The sequence below is a fragment of the Benincasa hispida genome, chromosome 5 (genome assembly GCF_009727055.1).
Source record: "Benincasa hispida cultivar B227 chromosome 5, ASM972705v1, whole genome shotgun sequence".
Taxonomy (NCBI): Eukaryota; Viridiplantae; Streptophyta; class Magnoliopsida; order Cucurbitales; family Cucurbitaceae; genus Benincasa; species Benincasa hispida.
In genome coordinates, this window is record NC_052353.1 from 60,024,148 (window position 1) to 60,046,722 (window position 22,575).

General features: G+C 26.9%; 1 protein-coding gene across 1 annotated transcript; it reads left to right on the top strand.

Moving 5' to 3' along the window:
- Positions 1–15,915: 15,915 nt before the first annotated feature.
- LOC120078144 (peroxidase P7-like) lies at positions 15,916–18,029 on the top strand. The gene is made up of 3 exons (XM_039032365.1): positions 15,916–16,161; positions 16,604–16,795; positions 17,271–18,029. The coding sequence occupies exons 1-3, from the start codon at positions 15,958–15,960 to the stop codon at positions 17,817–17,819; spliced, it is 945 nt and encodes a 314-aa protein (XP_038888293.1). The 5' UTR covers positions 15,916–15,957; the 3' UTR covers positions 17,820–18,029.
- Positions 18,030–22,575: the final 4,546 nt, after the last annotated feature.

Here is a 22,575-nt window from a genome sequence, read left to right on the forward strand (position 1 = left end):
AGTTCAAGATACAACTTCAAGTATGGAAATATAAATTGATATTTTGTCAATTTTATTTAATAGATCTAAAAACAACAAATTAAGTATTAAGTAAAAAAAATTGTTCCCTATAGTCTTAAAAAAATTAGAACTTTTAAAAACTAGAATTCAGTTGGAAAAATCTAAAAAATAATATCTATTATTTTAGTAAAACATTTATAAATCTCTTTCATAAAATTTATTTATAAGAATTTTATGAACTTAATTCTTACTTTGTCGAGTTCAAAAAAAAATTGTAACTTAACCGATTATAAAAAGAAAAAATTGTAAATATAAAATTGATAGTTATATAGGAGTATAAAAAAAATCCGATGAACCCAACTCAATTCGTATGATTTGGGTTGGATTGGGTTTAAATGAATGAAAGTTGTATATAGGTTAAGTTGGTTCGTAGATTCACCTTAAATAACTCAAACCTAATATGAACCAATTCGAATTTATTTTTAATTTTAAAAAGTATGCCTTTTCTACTTATGATACAATTATATATACCTATGTTTATTTTAAATTTATTTAATTTGATTACTTTTTTGACAATTTATTCTCCAGCAATTCGTAAAAATAATTTTTTTTAGCATTTTGGAAAGAAATTTCCATAAATTAAATTGAAGTTGGATGAAAATAATTAAATGAATTTTTTACCTTTTACTAATTTTTAGAACAAATATTTAAATAAATGGTATAATAATCTGAATTAATCAAACTCAAATATTTTATGGTTGAGTTGAGTTGAATTTATTATTTAATAAGGATTGTTTGATACGAAGAAACTTGCAACTCAAACAATTAGATTGAATCTAAAAAGTGTTTCAACTCAATCTGACCTAATTTAGTAACACCCTAGTTGCATGATATATATATATATATATATATATATATATATAGTAATTAATGAGGCAAGCAATAAAATGTAGTTAATTAGTTAGTTATGCCTTGCAACCGGGAACCGGTTCCATTGGTAAATGTTCATATTCATTAAACCGCCTAACTTCCACCTTTTGATTCACTGTTTTACGGGCCGGGTGATGATAACAGCTGACTTTGCCTTCCTCGACTACCTATTATTGATGCTGGAAAAATATTAAATTTTCAATTTTGTGAAATACGGATAAACTATTGGTATCCTAAGAATGTTTCTAAAGATCCTATATGAAAAGTAGTAAATTCATAAAAATTATTTACAATTATATATATTGAAAGGATAGAATTATAAATATTTAGTGATAGTATTACGTTCCCTATCAATGATATTCTTTATTGGACTTTTTACTCTTTCAAAGTTTAGACTTTTTTGTAAAAAAAATACAGAAATCAAAGTGTAGACTCTCAATAATCAACTCTTTTAATATAGAGAATTATCATTAGAAATACAAATGTCCATTTGTTCAGGAAAAGAAATATACATACAATGCCCGTCTTGTAAACATTTTACTTAATATTCTGTCAATATCTTTACGATATTTTAAAAAATAATAATGGGTCTCTCAATATTTTAGTTTGATAATTTATTTTAATTTATTGAAGTCTTGTTTGAAATATTCAATATTACTTGACTGAATCGGTCAAGCTTCTATGTCACTTATCTTCAAGAATAAATAATATCTTAGTGATTTATAACTATATTTCATTTAAAATCAATTTAAAATTACATAAATAAATTTAAAATATTATTTTCTAGATAAGAAGAGGGAAAATATAAAAACTACTATTATTAATTTGATTCTAGAATTTTCCTTAATGTTAGGTTAATTTTTACACTTCAAAAAAATCTTATATGTACACAAATGAAAGTCGTGTATTAACCCCTTTAAAATAAAATTGTGATGAATACTCTCAATTGTTCCTTCTAAAATTTTAGGATTTTAATTGACACAACTATTAATTTGGAATTTTGAATAAATACAACTTCCAAATTTAGAGTAGGTAAATATTAGAGAAAACTATCTTTTTAGTCTCCAAATTCTAAAAAATATATGCCTTTAATCCCTCTTTTTTTTTTTTAAATATATTTTTTTAGTTCCCAAATTTTTAAGAATTTGTGTGTTTGGTGCATGTACATAATTTTGAAATTGTACTCTTTTAGTCCAAATTTTTTTTAAAATATTTTTTTATTATTTTAAATGATTAAATCTCTTCTTTCTAAGTTTTTTTTTTTTTTTTTTAAAAAAAAAAAGTAAAATTGACATTTTTAAAATTCATGGACCAAATGCAAAATAAAAACTAAAGAGTCTGTTTGATAGGCAACTTAAATTTTGTGCTATATTTTCAGAATCAGTTTAGCGAATATCCGTTTGTTTGGTTCAGTCTTTTAAACTGTTTTCAGATTCTTGATCCAAATCGTGCAAATTCATAAAAACAACTTTTTTATGTTTTTAATATATTCAGAGCTTGAATTCAATATTTTAAAATACAGAATTATATTAAAAATGGTAAAATAATAAAAAATATAGCATTTTAGATTATAAACTCAATTATTTTTGTTAAATTAGAATATGTAATATATTATATATTATAGATGGTATGATATAAATATGGCATTTAAAAATTTGTTTAAATTTGAATGTTATCTCAAAATCTAGAACCAAAAATATATCTAAAAAAATGAAATACAACTTCATTTCCTTTAAATTTCTTATATTTGAAATTTTATTTTGAAATTACCTACTAAATAGACTCTAATCTTTTCCATATATTAATATCTTTTGTTTGGTTGAATCCAAATTGGGATTTTTCTTCCTTTTTTATATTCTGTTCGAATTTAAGATTCCAGCTTGCATCAAATGACAAAAGCTCAAGGGCGAAATAAAAAATAAATTATCCAGCCGGTTGAAAATTGAGAGAAAATATCACGTTCATCCAAAATCTGGAATTATAATATTTCATCATTTTATTATATTTATTGATCCAGATCTGATCTTCAATTTCTACTTTGCCTTCAAGAAAATATATTATAAACCGAAATTTGTGGATTAAAAAGATACATTTTGAAAATCGAAGGACTAAATGTATACCTTCTTTAAATTTTGGAGACTAAAATGATTTTTTTTTTAATATATATATCTTAAACTTTGAAATTGTATTCATTCAAAATTCTGAAGTATCAGTTGCGTCATTTAAAATCCTAAATTTTTAATATATTAAATAAAGCGTCAACGAAATTTTCATAAACTTTAATTTACATTTTAGAACTTTAGATTAAAACTTCCTAGAAAGAAAATATTAATCTTAATTCTTGATATAAGTTTAAATTATAAATTATTTAATCCAGAATTTTAAGATTTGTATCTATTGGTGCTTGAATTTTGTTCATGTTGGGTTTCACTATAGGATTTTAGTAGGTTTGACCTCGCAACATGCGTTTTCCTGATCTGGTCTCGAGATACTCGAAGTTGTTCTGTATAAGAGATTTTCACTCCGGTGCAGTGTCGAACCAAATCCATACTTATCTTAAGTTAGTATAAAGAGTAGCTAATTCAATAAAGTACAAAAGAAATAAGATCACGTCTCCCATTAAGATGGTCAAATAGGGCTATTTATAAGCTTGTCCTATGACACATACTTCTAGTTACATGTAACAGCCGTGGTGTCAAAAATGTTTTTGACACTCAAGGTTGCAGCATGTCAATCAGGGTTGAGCTCGGTTATTTTTCGATTAGTATATAATTTATTGGCTCGACTGGTCGGCCCATACTTTGAAGCATTGACATTTCTCCTTTTGGAATGCATGCACCTCTATGCCTTCTCCTAGTACCTTGTAAACTTGGATTTGCCCATGGGCTTTGAGCCTTGTCATGAGCATCCCTCAACAATATCGATTTGGTCCTCAACTTTGAAAATTATAAATTTAGTTCTTTGAACTTTGATTGTGTTTAAAATTTATGAATCTAGTAAATATAAAATTGAAAGCTTAAGGTTTCATCAGATATATTGTTCAAATTTATACCTTATAGATCATTTAGACTCGTTTGATAACAATTTTGTTTTTAACTATCTGTTTTTAAAAATTTCATATATATATATATATATATATTATATATATATATATATATATATATATATATATATTTTCTCCTAAATTTTCATATTATAATTCTCATATTTCTAGAAGAAGCACCAGAATTTTTAAAATTTTGAAAATAAAAAATAAGCTCTTGAAATTACGTTTTTAGTTGTTAAAATTAGGATCAATTGGTTTTTTAATAGTGGAGAGTTTATTACAAAAGTATAAAAAAATTAAATCTTATAGATAGAAATTAATGTTTATAAAGCTCATTTTAAAAAATCAAATGATTATGAATTAATTTGTTAATTTATTAGAGACCTATTAAATTCAATATTAGAAATTTTGGAAGTCATTAGACAACTAAAATTAAAATTGAAAAACTTGTAATTCAACCTTTTTTTATAAAATAATTCAACACAAATGAAGGGGCAATTATCCTTTTCCCTCGTTATGCCCCCAACGTTATTTTAAAGACGCGGATTCGGTCAAATTGGAAAGTAATCTATTTATATTATATTGTCACTTTCCAGTTCTCGTCAACAAAATGAAAACAGACTCATTATTTTTAGTTCATTCCTAGAAGAATGACACATTACAGCTCACTCTATATTGGATATTCTTGGATATATTTTAATAAGACTTGCTTAAATTTTTTACATTTTTTTTTTTTGGGTTTATGGGGTAGCATTTTTGGCCCACTTTTATCAGATTTTGGTATACATAAAAATTGTCAATGTTATTATTTAATAATGTATAAAGTCTTTGCCTTTCCCAATCAATGTAGAGAAATAAATCTTCTTCCCATTTCGGCCACTACTAGTACTAGCATAGACATTGTTTTTATACTATAGAGATAGAAGGATTCCAACTACAAATCTTTGAGTCACTAACACCTGTATATCAGTTGACTTATGTTTCCTTTGATTTTTGATTTTTTATTTTTTTTACAATAGAGGTAAGAGAATTTAAATCGTAGACCTCTTAGTCGCTAATATAATCGTATGCCAATTAAACTAGTTTTTGAAGATTTGACCTATAATATATTTTCTAAAAATATAAGATGAAGATTTAAGTTTTTTTTTTTATATAGTAGGAATAGGATGATTCTAATTACGAATCTCTTAGTCGCTAACACATTTGCATGTCAATTGAATTATGTTCGCTTTAATATATAAGTTTTTTTACATTTTTTTTTTGTTTTTGTTTTACAATAGATATAGTAAGATTCGAACCATAGATCTCTTAATTACTAACACATTCATATGTCAATTGAATTATTCTTGCTTTTAACATAGAAGTTTTCGCTTTTGAGGATTTGACCCATAATATATTTTCTAAAACATATGGTTTCGAATGCATAAATGAAGATTTAAGTTTTTAACATGTAAGAAAGTTATCGATAGTGTTCTATATATTTGAATTAAAACTAAAAAACAAACAAACAAACTATGAACTTGTAATATAACAAGATTTATTAACCCTTAATAGTCTGTTTGGCCTCTTGGAGCATCCATTATAACACCAATTATTATAATCTACAATTAACTACCGTATTTTTATTACAAATTTCTCTTTATACAATGTTTATTATTTGTTGTAATAGTTACTATTTCCTAATCATTCTTTATTTCTTTCCTTTTATGGTGTTTATTATTTATTACTCGGACTAAAGGCACCCCAAAATACAGACTATAATAATATGCCCTAATATAGTATGCATTTCAAATACGAACTATTATAACTTACAAATTATTATAACCCAAGGTTATTAATAAATAATTCAACACCCAAACACTAATTGCATGTTTGGAATTCTATAGATAATAAACTACTTTATATGTGTTTAATTTTTAAAAATTGTTATCTCTTTTTTTCTTTTTATTTTTTTCAAGATTAGTTTGGCTTAATATGAGTTTAAGAACCTAAGTTGGTAGTTTGTGTGAGGTTAACAAGTTGGTAGTCTTGAATATATTAAATTCACATATTGTTTTCAATGGCTTTTTTTTTTTTTTTTTTTTTTAATGTTAGATTTAGACTTCAAGATCCATAAATTCAGTATGTGATATACTTATTTAAAAAGATAATTAGAAAAATAAGTTCTAAAATAATAATTGTAATAACCTTTCGAAGTATTATTATCATTATTTAAATAAATAACCTTTCAGGTTAGCCACACACGAAATTGAAAATCACATGAAGAACCAAAAATTACTTGGGGAAGTAATTTAATTGATCGATCGAGTAATTTATATATTGGATAAATTAATTCATTCAATAAGACGAGAAAATTTCAAAATAATAATAACTATAAATAAGATGAGCTCTTATTTGTTATATTTTATCAATTTTAATTTTGTGGTGACTAATTGCATTCTAAAATTATTTCATAATCTCCTTGCATAATATTTTTGCAATCAACATTACAAATAAAAATAAAAATGATTTTTTTAAGGGAGAAAAAACCCTTGAGAAGTTTTATAGCACATCAAAAGAGCATTTTCAAGATATTAAGGACAAAAAAATCTCGATCCACAAAATATGGTTATTATATATATAATAATATTAAAACTAAGTTATCTTTATTTCATATATATTCATTGAATTGTACTTCTTTTTAAATGCCATTAAATTTGAGTTATACTCCCTCAAAAAAAAAAAAAAAAAAAAAGAGTTATAATCGAACAAAGTCATAATGTTTTTTTTTTCTTTTAAAAAAAATTGAATTAAGTCATACTAATTAAGGAAATAAAACTTACCTTGTTTGAAGAGACTAATACATTAAGAAAGTCTTACCTTATCATTATAAAGAGAAACAAAATTAATAGGGTAAATTGCAAAACCACCAAATGTAATTATACATTCAAATTTTCCAATGCGAAAATTAGACTCTAATTTATATAAATGTTAAAATTTGCCCTTTAAACTTATATAATTGTATTATTTTGAAGGTTCAATATTTATCATTTTGAATTCAAATTCTACAATTATTGTAAGTTTGAGATTTTAATTTTAATACTCGTAAAAATTTGAGGATCTAATTTTTACAATTGAAAGTTTGAAGGTATAACTGCAATTACCATCCTTCGGAGTATTATATATTTTGCCATTTGCACAAATTAATATCATATACTACTTCAATTGATTTATAAGATAACCATTTTAAGATGGGGTGAAATAATATGGATGTTGCTGTGTATTGAGTCATACAATATTGGTTAAATGTCTTAAAATATTACCGTATGAATATGGGGGAAATTAATCTAAAATTAGTGAAAATTGTATATTTTCTTTCGATTTTTTAGAGAGCCTTTTTATTGAATTTTATCACTGTTGTTAATAAAAACAGATTAAATTTTATTACTGATATCCTTTTCACGTTTCTATACCTTTCACTTTGATGTAAAGTAATTTTCTAGTACGGATCTTAATTAATTTTGGAGTTTTGCGATTAGTCAAAATACAATATACACCACCTTTTTTAACTTCCAAAAATAAATGCCAACGGTGTTTGAGTGTAGTTTAGATTCCATTTATGTCATATATTTCTTCTTTGGTAAGTTAGTAAAAAATCATATTAATTTAATATTTTTTAAAAAAATTGACACATGATAAATTTTCAGTACTGCACAAGATAGATATACGTCTACCAATATCTAAATTTTTTTAAATAAATAAATAGATTTGTTATTTTGATAACTTGTAGAGTAGTAACCAAAAAGATTTCAATCCATTTGAAAATGTTCCACGTAACTTTTAGATAATGGTCAAATTATTAGATAAATATTTAAAATATCAATCTTAAACTTTTATCATTTTTGATAATTTTTCGTTCAAAAGAGGTTTTTGGGTTGAGGACATGTGTAAACACGTGTATGGTAACTACGATATACATATAGTTCAAATATTTGTATTATTAATTTTGATATTAGAGGTTCGATCATTTCACCTCACATAATGTTATTCTCTCGTTTTAAAGATAGGACTTCCTAAATTCTTGTAATAAAAAGCCTTGTATATAATTTTTTTTTCTTTTGAAAAAGGTCAAACGCACTCGTAAAAGTTTTAAAACTTAAATAGATACAACTTAGAATATATATTATTAAATTGATTTTTTTAATAAAAAAAAAAGAAGAAAATGTCTTTATCACGTCTCATGGACAATATTTGAATTTGAGTTTTTTACAGTAAGATGTTCTATCCATAATAGAAAAGAGCCAATCTTCGATTCACACAATTTAAAAAATCTGACATTTTTAACCACACAATCAACCAATTCATTCATCACAAGTGGAATATATTCAAAAGAGATAGAATTAAAAGAAGAAGATAATTCCCAAATTTTCTTCGACCATGATCGAACTTCTTGTTGAGCGAGCGATTTCTTCAAAATTAGATTTATTGTTTCGCTGTAGTTTGATTCAACTATGATTCGCTCTGTTCTTCCTTTGCTGGCTTAATGTAATCTATGAAAGATGACTCATATTTTTTCAAGAGAAGGGAGATAAAGAACATCAAAAGAAATGATAGAGTCAACTATCAATTTACTTGTATGATCTTTAATTATATTTTTAATATCAAATGAATCGTTGATTAAATTGATAATTTAACTTAATAAATTAAATTTAGATCCATGCATGAAACTTTGGAATAACACGATAGTATATCAACATAATCATAACAATCCAAATTCGCTTCATCTTAGATAGTGAACTATTTATTTGTCCCTACATATTTCTAAATGCCCTTTCTTTGATTCTTAATTTGTTTGTTTGTTTGTTTTTCTTTTTCTCTTACTTTTTTCTTTTTTTTTTTCATGAAACAAGTCAACACAAGTAACCAACCCAATTAAAACTTCTCCTTCTCTCTCCAAGGAATTTCTTTTTTGTGTTAATCATTCTCTAATCTCTAATAAAATATTATTTTTTTAATTTTTAAATATATAAACGTGGATTGACAATGATGAATGTCCTTTGTGATAAGATTTTGAGAAAATGACAATAAAATATTGGTATACTTGAAAAACTTTTCTTAAATTCAAAAAAAGAGAAAAGAAAACGATAAAAACATGTTTGAGAGTAATTTTAAAATTGTTAAAATTATTTTTAGTTTGTTCAAAATATTTCGAAAAACATATTTACTCTGCTAAAAATAATTTAATATTTCTAAATGTAATTTTCATTTCATAAAAAATTGAACTTAAACCATAAAAAACATGTTTTATAAGGATTTTAAATATGACAAAAATGATTTCGACAATTTTAAAATCACTTCTAAGTATGTTCTAAACATCCTTTGTTCGAAAGCTAAAAATGTCAATATCGATCAAAATTTCGAGATCTCAAACTTATGAAAATGTTGATATTGATGAATATTTTTCAAAAACATTATAAAAACAAAAAATATATTTAATATCAAAGTTAACAAAGGCATCAAATTAATCTTGTACTCTAAAAAGTCATTAAATATGAAACAGGGCAAACTAGCAAAATTAGTTAAAGCTACATCAAATATTTTAAATAGGGTAATTGATTTAAATGGTAAAACTGTTGAAAATATTTTTTAAAATGTGTCTATATATAAGTGATAGAATGATAGAGCGCAGCTGATAGAAGTTTATCGTGATTTATCACTTGTCTATCACTGATAAATAATAACATTTTATAAATAAATTGAGTCATTTTTTCTTTATTTAAAAAAAAAACTCCTTTAAATATGTAAAATATATCGTGGGGCATTCATTTGATGTTGTAATGAAGAATATTTTTAAATAAATAAGATATTACTAAAAGTGTATTTTGGGTTTTTTTGTTCAGGAAAAATAAAAGGAATTTAGAAAAAATGTAAAAAAAAAAAAAGAAAAAAACACTTGGATTATTTGCTTCTTATATATAAACAAAAAAAAAAAAGTCTTTCGATTTCAAATAATGTCAAAACCTTCGGCATCCTAAGAAAACGTTAATAAAAAGTATGTGATGCACAAAGTAAGACTTCAATAATAGTAAAAATAAAGGATGAATAAACCGATTTTTTTTTTAAAAATAATGTTTTTTTAATAAATAATGATAAAAATAGGATTGGGGGAAGTAATTTCAAAAATAGGTATGTTGGGAAAGCATTGACAGATTTAGAGTAGTGAAATCGTGTACCCGGTACACGATTTCCATGTGGCATACTCGTGTATCCGGTACACGAGTACTATTTAATCCAGTCAGCTAACTGGTTGACCAGTCAAGCGAACTCGTGTATCCGGTACACGAGTTCGCTTATAATTTTTTTTTTAAAAAAGTTAATTGTTAAAACTTAATTTGCTTATAATTTTTTTTAATTGTTAAACTTAATTATNACACGAGTACTATTTAATCCAGTCAGCTAACTGGTTGACCAGTCAAGCGAACTCGTGTATCCGGTACACGAGTTCGCTTATAATTTTTTTTTTTAAAAAGTTAATTGTTAAAACTTAATTTGCTTATAATTTTTTTTAATTGTTAAACTTAATTATTAAACTTAATTATATATTTAATATATCATGAAAACATCTTGCACTCATATAAAAAAAATACCATGATATTAAATAATATTTACAATTAGTTCTTTTGAGATTTGCAATTTGAAAATGATACAATATGAGATTTAAAAACAACACTCTGGCCCTTACCCCTGGTGTTGAATCCATGCGGAGTATTTATCCTACTGCATGGACGACGTGATCGTTGTGCACAGGGAGAAATAACAGATGGGTCTGTATCAGACGACTACTTTCCCTGATACAATTCGATCACGAGGCGATTTATCTCATCAGACGGCGCTTACTATTACTGCATGGTAAGATATTTCAAATCAAACATGAAGACAACCCCCATGAGGAATAAGAGCTAGGAGGTCGTTTTTAAATCTCATATTGTATCATTTTCAAATTGCAAATCTAAAAAAAAACTAATTGTAAATATTATTTAATATCATGGTATTTTTTTGTTTTAATATGAGTGCAAGATGTTTTCATTGTAGATTAAATATATAATTAAGTTTAATAATGAAAAAAATTAAGTTTAATAATTAAATTTAACAATTAAAAAAATTATAAGCAACAAGGAAGGAATTAAGTTTTAACAATTAACTTTAAAAAAAAATAAATTTATAAGCGAACTCGTGTATGCCACATGAAAATCATGTACCGGGTACACGATTTCACTATCTAAATTTGTCAATACTTTCCCAAAACACCTATTTTTGAAATTATTTCCCCTAATTCTATTTTTGTCATTATTTATTAAAAAACATTATTTAAAAAACAATCGAATAAACCATAAAAAGATAAATAAAGGATGGATATGCATACAGATTTCAGCACGGAAAATAAAATATTTAAAAATATAATTAAAAAAAAAATCCAAAACAAATGAAATGAAACAAAACAATCAAAGTTTGCGACACAATTTGTAAACTTAAAATAGTACCTGGATTTTTCTTAAGTTACGATTGAGATTGTTGTAGTTTCAGTAAAATAATATTTAGAAAATTTAAGCTTAAATTTGAAATAGGTTTAAATATTTGATAAATTAATATAGATACATCTTATTTGAGATATAGTAACTAAAATAGAATTATAATCAAATTTTTAATTATTTTTTAATTTAAAATTCTAAATAATTATTTATTATGATAAATTTGGCTGGTTATAGATTAATTTTTAAATATTAAGAAAAATAGTTTTATTTTAAAAAATAAATATGATATATTTTTAAAAAAAATATACATTTAACTCATAAAAAATAGAAAATATATTTGGTTAGATGAGAAATGGGTAATTATATAAAATAATTTTTTTAAAATATAAAATTGAAAACTAAATATTGATTAAAAATTCTACCTAACTTAGAAAAATCTAAAATTTAGAAGGATACTACGTGAAATTAACGTGTTTTAAAATTAATTTTAACAGATTTAATTTAAATCTCTTTTACCAAACGTAAAAAGCAATTAAAGATTTTTTTTTTCAAGTGAATTTTTGACACGTTGATTGTTGATATTTTACTTCATCTTCATATTGTTCAACTTATACTAGATGCAATTTCATTCTAAAAAATTATATTTTTAAAATGTTAACATAATTTTAACAGACCAAAATAATTACTTTTTAAAAATTAAAGGACTAAAATAGAGGTTTTTAAAAATTTAGGGATCAAAATAAGATTCAAAGTTTAATGATGAAAATAAGATTTGAATCTATTAAATATATCTAGCTAACTAATTTAAGTATTTTTAAGATTTGTTTTTGTTTCCTTTGCAAATTAGCATAAGTTTTGGGAATCAATCGTTAATTGTTCTCAATTACCTGGATTGGTTTTTCTTTTTACATTTTAGGGGTTCTTTTTATTACAAGAGAATTACGGGAATGCAAACCGCAAACCCCTTGCTCGCGCTTTGGCCATTTTAGGAACTTTTAGCTGAAGATAATGCTTTTCCCGATACAATAAAGGTGTGTATTTAATTTTCACGAAAAAAAAAATATTATATTTTAATACTAAACTATGCTTTGTACTTATGATACACACGTTTTTTCATAAAATTTCTTACAAATCTCATAAGGTTATTTATTTAGTTTTAATACATAACTTGAGAAGCGAATTTAAATTTCTAATATCGTATGTTAATTGAACTGTGTACATATTGACTTGTAAATATTTGATACGTGAATTAATGATCATTAAAGAGACATTTAGAACAAATAGTGAAGTTGTTTAATCTAAGGAGTTGTTTAGTTGTGGAGGTTACGATCTAATTTTTTTTAAAAAAAAAAATTATAAAATTGATATTTTTAATCATAGAATCCAAAAATTTCTTGACCAAATAAAAAAAAGTGGAGTTAAACTATATTCCTCCAACTCTTGTTACTTTGGCGAAACATGCCCTAATAATCTAACTTGCTGACTAAGATGTGGTGGCCAAACTTTAATAAGCTTTTAGTATCGTTTTTCCAACCATCTAGCAGTTAATTCATGCATTTATTTTTTTTACAAAAAATTATTAGAATTTATTGATAGTTTTAGTTGTTATTTTTTTGTTGTTTTAAAATATTATATAGGCGTGTCTAATTTAATTTTTAAACATCATAACAGTTATTTATATATATATATATATAAAGATGTTTCTTTTTTTTAATCAACACCCTTTCAACCTATAGAAAATGCAAATAGTGTATGGAATGTCGAGATATGACAAAGGTGACCATTATTCACTCTTATTTAAATTTAAATTTAAATTGTTGGTGAAACTTGTTGTTTAATTTTACTAAAGAAAACTTAATTGTGTATTTTGGTGCATTATTTGCTTGTAATTATCTGAGCAAATATATATCGAATTTATCATAGGAGAAATTATTTTAAATGGTAAAACTGTTGAAAATATTTACAAGATATAGTAAAATTTTAGAACTATTAATGATAGACGTTGATAGACACTGATAACTTCTATCAGTGTCTATCAATGTCACTGTAGTGTCTATCAGCATCTATCATTGATAATTATAAAATTTTGCTATATTTTGTAAATATTTTGGTTCATTTTTCTATATTTAAAAACAACTCATATAAAAGAGTATTTTATTTTTAGTTGTTCAACCGGTTAATTTTTATTTAAAAACTAAATCTTATTATGATTATACCATAAACTTTTGGGTTTATGAATTTTTAAAATTTTATTTTAATCCTTAATTCAATCACACGGGGTTGTTGATACTATTACAAATTGATAATGTTGAATTCATTGATGAACATTATTGATATGTTGAATCTCATAGGTTGCTAGGAGGTGGATGTAGGGTAAGTAAGTATATATTTTGCAAGAACTCTTGATAGATAAAGATTATCCAAAAATCTTCCAACTATGTGTAATAAGAAAAGAAAACATTTTTGTAATTAATATAACAACTAAAATAATTTATTATTTAAAGCACTTTTAAAAAATGTAAGATATAAAAAAATCTTTATTAAAAAAAAAAATATATTTTTTAAAAAACATAAATTAAAAGTTATGGTTTGAATATTGTTTTATTTTAGTCCCTAAACTTTTAAAAATATTCGTTTTAATTCCTAAACTTTTAAAAAGTGTTTTTTAGTCTTTGCTATATTAAAATTTTGTTAACTCTTTAACAAAATGGCGAAAGAACTTGTTTTTTTTTTTAATGACTAGGCTACCAAATAAGTTAGCTAGACTAAAAATCTAGAGTTTCAATTTTGAATAATGTGGCAAAGTAGGAGAATCTAAAAAAACATTTTTAGTTCAAAATTTTGCTCGTTCAATATTTTGGTGTGTTGGTTGTTGACATTTTACATCACTTTCATCTTGATCAATACATCTAGAGCCTAGTCATTGAAAAATAGAAGCTCTCGGATATTTCTATTGAAAAGTTAATATAATTTTAATAGTAGAGACTAAAATAAATACTTTTTAAAAGTTTAGGGACTAAAACGAATGTTTTTTAAAGTTTAGAGACAAAAATAGAACAATATTCAAAGTTCAGAGATTAAAATATGATTTAAACTAAAAGTTATTAACCCCATATCCCTCATTCATCTCCCTTCTATATATAGGGTGGCAGATGTCATCTTCACCTGTGAATCACCACTTAAATAACTTCTTCGGGTATATATAATTACAAATTTAGTCCCTGAATTTTGAAATTTGTATCTATTTGATCCCAACATTTTAAAAAGTATCAAATAAGTTCTTAATTCAATTTTGTGTCTAATAGGTGTCTGACAAACTTAAAATTTTTAAAGATTAATTGATCAACGAGATCTTAATTTGAATTTATGTCTAATATGATAACTTTGAAGTTTTAATTTATTGTTTAAAGGATCTAGATCCATGAATTAAAAATTAAAAGAAAAAAAAAGACGAAAGCTAAAACATGAAAATCATATTTGATAACTATTTGATGATTTTTGGATTTCGGCTTATGAAATCTATGTCTATTTTTTCTCAATATCACTGATTCTCCTATTTCGTAAGTAAAAGAGTTGAATTTTAGTCGTATTCCAAAAAAAAAAAAAAAAAAAAATTTCAAAAGCCATTTTGTTTTAGTTTTAAAATTTTGTGGCTTGGTTTTTAAAACATCAGTAGAAAATTAAAAAAAAAAAAAGAATTAAGAGTTGAAAGAGGTGTTTATAGGTTTTATCTTTTTATTAAAAAAAATCAAATTATTACCAAACAGACAAACAAAGTTTAATTTTGTAATTTTGAAAGTTGGGAGACTAAATGGACACCAAAATTAAAGTTGAGGGATTAAATGTATAATTTAATCTTTTTTTTTTTTTAATACAATTAGGGTAAGGAGATTCGTACTATAAACCTTATGATTTGTAGTACGATTGTACATCAATTGAATTATACTCGATTTTGGCTTATTGAACCTATTATTTACATTATCATAAGGTTCAAAAATATATATATGAATTATATATTTTTGAGTTGACAAAAATATAGTTCGGTTTCTACATGATTGGGGAAATGTGGGGTCCTCATACCAAACCCTTCTCTTTGTTAAAAAAAAAAAATAAAATACAAGTCAACACTCCAACTTGGTTCCCTTGGTTTGATACTCACAATTTTCACTTTCCCCCGTGATTAAAAGATTCTCCCTTTTCCCTCACAACCAAACAAAATGGAGAACCGCGTTTTATTAGCAGCAAACTTTGAATTTTATACCCTCACAATCCCACGTCTCTCTCACATGCACACCATTCTAATCTAATTTCTCTTTTTTCCCCTTTTTTTAAGTTTAATTTAAAAACAATAATAGTTATAATAATAATATTATTATTATTAATTTGATTATTTCTGGTCTATAAATAAATCAGATCAGCAGAGCAAAAAGCCTCACACTCTAAGCTTCATATTCTTCTTCTTCTTCTCTAATGGCGTCCATTATTTCTTATCTTTTCATTGCTCTTTCCCTTTTAGCTTTCTCAGCCAATGCTCAGCTCTCGTTTGGCTTCTACGCAAAAAGTTGTCCCAGACTCGAGTCAATTGTTCGGGCTGGTATGACCAAAGCTGTTAACAAAGAAAAACGTATGGGAGCTTCAATCCTTCGCTTGTTCTTCCACGACTGCTTCGTAAATGTACGAGAAAGGAAAATCTTTTATTTATTTATTTTTTAATTTTAATTTTTTAGATTTTTAGTACAAAATTACAATATTGTAATTTTTTTTAGAGTTCATTTTGAAGAGTGGTTTTCAAGTGGTTTTGAGTGGTGAAGGTAACTTATTTGATGAAGTTTTCGTTTTTATTTTTCTTGTTTTAAAATTTATGTTTGCTTTTTCTAATTAGAAAGAAAAAAATGTTTTTAAGAACTTACCCTTCCTTTAATTTTTAAAATTTGGTTTGATTTTAAAAAATATTGATAGCAAGTGAATAGAAAAAATAATCATTAGTGTTTTTAAGTTAATTTTTTAAAATAAAAAATAAATAACAAAATAGTAATCAAACAAAACTATATAATAGCTTAATTCAATAAGTCATGTTTGAAAGAAAGTGGATTCCTAATTACTTTTTTAAATTCAGGGTTGTGATGGTTCTATATTATTGGATGATACTCCAACATTTAAGGGTGAAAAAAATGCGTTTCCAAACAGAAATTCAGCTAGAGGCTTTGAAGTAATTGATGATATTAAAACTCAAGTCGAAGCTGCTTGCAATGCCACCGTGTCATGTGCTGATATTCTTGCTCTTGCCACCCGCGATGGGGTCGTTTTGGTAATTTCTATCATTCTTTTTTATTATTTTAATTTTAGTCTTAAAAAAAGGTTGTAATCCTACGTAAATCCATTTTATCTCATGTAAGATTACAGCTATTTTTTAATAAGTTTATTATAGTACGTGTAAAAATATTTTAAACAACTTGATAACTTTTTCCTTTTCATTTTCAAAGCAGGAAAAAAAAAACGGTTCAATCAATCGTCTTATTATTTGCATTATATATATATCCTGAAATATTTAATTTATTGTTGACTTTTTCATGCATGATTATGTTACATGCAGTACGTACAAAATAAGATTAGATCATTCATTTTTTTTTTTCATATTTTACAAAGGAGAAAGAAAGAAATCGTATAATAATTTATTTGTCAATTATGTTGAAACAAAAATTAATTTATTATAAAACCGAAGATGTTGGTAATTTTTCTAAAAAGGGCATTTCAAACTCACTATCAACAACTTTTTTGATTAGCTTGGAGGGCCAAATTGGGCTGTACGTCTCGGTCGAAAGGACTCGAGGACAGCAAGCGAGAGCGGAGCGAACAACAACCTTCCGGGACCAGCCTCCGACCTCTCGACACTCATCTCGATGTTCACTGCTCAAGGCTTCACTGCCCGTGAAATGACAACCCTCTCCGGCGCTCACACTATAGGCATGGCCCAATGTCAATTCTTCCGAACTCGCATCTACAATGAAACCAACATCGATCCCGCCTTCGCCACCCAGCGGCAAGCCAACTGTCCGTTCAACGGCGGCGACAGCAACTTGGCCCCTCTTGACTCAACCAACACTGTGTTTGACAACAAATATTACGTAGACTTGACTAATAGGCGCGGCCTGTTTCATTCGGACCAACAACTCTTCAACGGTGGTTCACAAGATGCGTTGGTTCGGACCTACAGTAGAAATCCCATTATCTTTAAATCGGATTTTGTAAATGCGATGATCAAGATGGGGAATCTTGCTCCTGCGAGTGGAACCATCACTGAGATTAGAAAAAATTGCAGGGTGGTGAATTAATTAATCTTAATTAATTAATAGTTAAATAGTAAGAACAAATATAGATAATAGTTACAAAATAAGAAAAGATGCTTTTCCAAAGGGATTTAGGATAAAAATATATATTTTCTTTTCTGTTTGTTCTTGATTTTCTCCGTGTTGTAGAATATAATTTCTACCAACTGAAGGATTAAATGCCAAAATAATAGTGAAACTTAATTTTGCTTTATAGTTCTTGACTCATTGATCCCAGCTCTTTAATTATATATTGAAATCGCCTCCTTATTTATTAATTGCAATATGCCCCTTAAAATTCCTTTGACGTACACGGTACAAATACTGCGTTTTTTTTTTTTTTTTTTTTTAAATATGAAAGGACATATACTAATATACACATTCGATATACACATACGAATCAATATTAATTATATAATCACGTGACAACTCTATTTTTAATTAAGGTGACAATTATTGCTTTGATGGTCAAAATGTATACTAAGCTCCTTTAGTGGATGGATCATATAAAACTTTATTTTCCATAATTGGATTATACAATATTTTAAGTGTATACGTGTTATCGTATAAAACCATACAAAATATAAAAATGAGTAATACTTGAGCGACGATTGCATTGCATTCATCTTATTGCAGTTTCATTCTATATGATAAAAATTGAAAATTTCAAAAATAATTTTTGGAAAAGTAAATAAAAGTTAACCATCATGGATTAACTTAATGATAAATATGGTAAATTATGACAACATGACTTTATTAAAAGTATCTGAGATTTAATATTTTACCAATTTTCTGTTGACACTCAAATGGTGTATATTAGGCAGGTTATCTCAAGTTATCCCTAAACTACTTTCATATTATGGTTGTATTAGATATTTTTCGAATAGTAGACCAGCCTTTTCATAATTTGCCTTGCGGCCGTTTCTACAAAAAAAAATTCTTTATGCGCCTTTTAAAGTTGCTGCTCGCTGGTGAATCTTTGACAACTTTAACTAAAGGACTTCAAGTCTGAATTAAACTCTTATAATTTGTTTTAAATTATATTTGTACTTTTAACTCGTGCATGATCTACAATATATTTTAGAAAAAAGAATATTAATTTACGCTCTTAAACTTTTAAATAATTTGCAATCCCTTCATTTACATTATATTAGAATAAACATTGTGTGAGATTTTTATCGATTAAATCTCTAGACTTTTTTCTTTTTCTTTTAATATCTGCGAGTGTTTGGGTTGACTTACGCCCACCTCAACTAATTTCATGAGACAACCCACCTAACCCTACAACATTTGAGTGTTAAGGAAACAGGTAGAATTTTTTATTTTAGGTAGGTAGGCACCATAGATTGAACATATGAGGGTGTTTGGGGCGCTAAGTTGTATAGGATGTCTGGAGCTCATATGTTTGGAGAATTCAGATGTTTGTGAAATTCATATGTTTGTGTTTGGGAGTATGAAGTTGTTTTGTCTGAATTGACGTCTGTGTTTGGGGGTGCAAAGTTGTTTTGTCTGAGTTCATATGTCTATGTTTGAGTGTGCAAAGTTCATATATCAAGGGTATTTGATGCAATTTTTTTACTCTAAAATAATCTACTTGTATGAACACTATTTTTTTTTTTAAAAAAGAACTTTTTTATTCAATAATCGTACCCATCATAGTTTGAATAGAATATTTATTGCAATGTTTTTCTTCTTTTTAATCTTCAAATATGGTATATAGTTCAATTTTGAATCATTCATTCCAAACCTACTTTTTTAGACAAAGCCAATGGATTTTACAATTTTCATTTAATTGAATTGTTAAGTTCGACCAAATTATTTGGATTCATTTTACGAATAAAATGGAGATAAAAATGAAGTCAAACCACCTCAAAAGATATATATAATATGATGACCCTATACATGTTACAAAACTATGCATCTTTATCTATGGGCCACATTCCACGGCCCATATGTATGAAGCACAATATATATATATATATATATAGAGAGAGAGAGAGAGAGAGAAACACAATATATATATATATATATATATATATATAGAGAGAGAGAGAGAGAGAGAGAGAGAGAGATTTATGTATGTATATATGTACATATGTGTGTATGTATGTATGTACACATAGATATATACATAACATAACATAAGTTAGAGTCAATTAGTCTTGCCCAACATGCACATGCAATACCTTCCTCTTAACTGCAGGGCAATGGATAAAAAATCGTTTGTTCTCTGAAAATCATTAACGAAAAGATCTGTAAGGGCCAACTGATCATTCTCATCCAGACCCTCAATTTGGTTGACGTGTTCAATGACTTCATATTGTCTCCTAAACTCTAACTCATATTTCTCTTTTTACGATTGGACAAGTTTCTCCATTTGACTTTCTTGGATGTCCATCTTGTTCGTACATTATCAAGCATTTCTAATTTGAAGGGAGTTCTCTTGCTTTTGCTTCCTCTCGTATTGTTGCTTAGTCCGACAAATCTATCGGTAGGTGTTCCTAAGAAAATCTCATCCATGTCATCAACTGTCGATATGTTCACATCAGGTAGATTTTCTTGGTGCTCATAATCCTATGATCTCAACCCAACATTTTCCATATGTTCAGCTATTTCAAATGCTTAATCATGAGGAGTCTAACAACCTTAACAAGTAATAAGGGTGAAAAATGGAAGATGAGATTCGAATTAGAATGAAACAAAACCAATTAATCAAACAAATGGAGCTCACTAAGCAAACAAAAATCGAAAAATGGAACATGGCATGAGCAAGTAAAATGAAGCAGAACCAATTAATTAAACGTTGGCATTGAAATGCAACATAGAATGGAAATAAATAAAGATAGGGAATCTTTTTATCAAAAAATTAAAGACAAAAGAAAAAAAGGATGAAAAATCAAACATTGAATGAGATGGAAAGTCAGAACAGACAATTAACTCTCCAATTTCTCAAAAATAATCATGTACTAGGAGTACTCATAATCAGCTTGTTAGGATTCAGAAAACAAACTTGAGTTGGTTGGCATTTTCCCCCATCGGGCTCCAATGACTTCAACCAGCCCCCTACCGTGCATTCGACTATTGACAACCAGAACAACATTGAAGCGACGAGGGATTTGGTTGGGGTTTTCATTGGAGCGACGAGGAAGAAAGGGGGTTTGAAAAGGTTTAAAAGGGCCAGATATGAAAATCAACAGACATTACAAATAATAATTGACATAAATCGATCTATTTGAAAGTATACGGATGAAAAAGTAACATGTATTGACGCACGAAGATGAAAATCAAACGGAGAAAGCTTCAGATAGGACAGATTTGAAAGGAAGAGTGAAGGTTGCGTGAGAGGGAAGAGACAACATTTTAGATAGAACAGATGAGGGAAGAGTACACATGTGATGAGAGATGAGGGAAGAGTGAAGAGTCGATTGAGAAAGATAAGAGAGGACGAAGATGAGAGGAGATTGAAGAATCGATTGAGAGAGATGAGGGAAAACTACATGAGAGATAGGATGTTTACCAAACACTATTTCCAACTCATTATGGTTGGATAAATTAAATGGGTGAGAAATCATGTTGAGCTTGAAGAAAATCGGACATGAGGATTTCCACGAGCAGCGGAATGATCGTTCCAAATTACATTCGTATTTGAATATAAACAATTACAATCACGAAATGGAAACTAACTGGTAAGGCATACAATGAAATTACAACATAATTTTAATAAGACCAAGGGATAAAATTAACATACCTTTGAAGATTCATCTTCAATCTCCCTTGATCACGAACGATCGTACAATCAACAACACAACACTCATGAACGCTCAATCACTACGACCGCTACACTGCAAGATCATAGCAATCACGAATACAACGAACTCCAAGACCACGAACACAGTGAACGACCTCCAAAAACCTCGACTATGTTGAGTTAAGTACGACACCACCACAATGGCTACCTTGGTATTCTTGGTGTGGGAATCCAGAAGTGTGGGCTCTGTATGGACTTGGTTAAAGGAAGAGATTGGAGAACGAACAATTGTGTAAACAATTGAGCAAGTGGGAGATAGGTCTATCGTATAGATGATGCCCAATCGTTTAGAAGAAGCTCCGTGATTGTTTAGCAAAAGTTGAACGATCGTTTAGCTAAAAGCCACCTGAGTGAATTATCGTATAGAAACACTCCACGATCATCTAGTCTCTCTTCAGCCGTCGTTTAGTAAATCTAATTCACTTAACAGCCACCGTGAGTAATTTTCGAGAATAGAAACTCTCACTTCAACATTACTAAATTTAGGAAAACATTTTTCCTTTTATCTCACAGTTACCATGAAAACCACTAATAACCTCCCACTCAATTGGTTATTAGACAAAAAAAGATAATTATCCAATAATTAATATTATTATAAATATATATGATAACTAACTTACCATAGTATATATATAACTTATAGTTTTAATATTTCATCTCATGAAACATATAAAACATAGCTCTTTTTCTACTTCATGGCACTCAATGTAAATCTCATTTACATTAATCCTCCACTTGATATATCTCAAATATCATACCGATCATACCATATATAATTGAATTACCTCTTGTCAATTTGAAAATTCAAATCAGCACCAAGAACTGATTCTCAACTTGAATCCATTGAGCTACCAAGGGGACCTTATGAACCTGTAGCTCGAAGCTCCAACGGTACGTGAATAACTGACTAAACTCTTTAGTCACGGGATCAGCCATCCATTAATTGCCAGATAC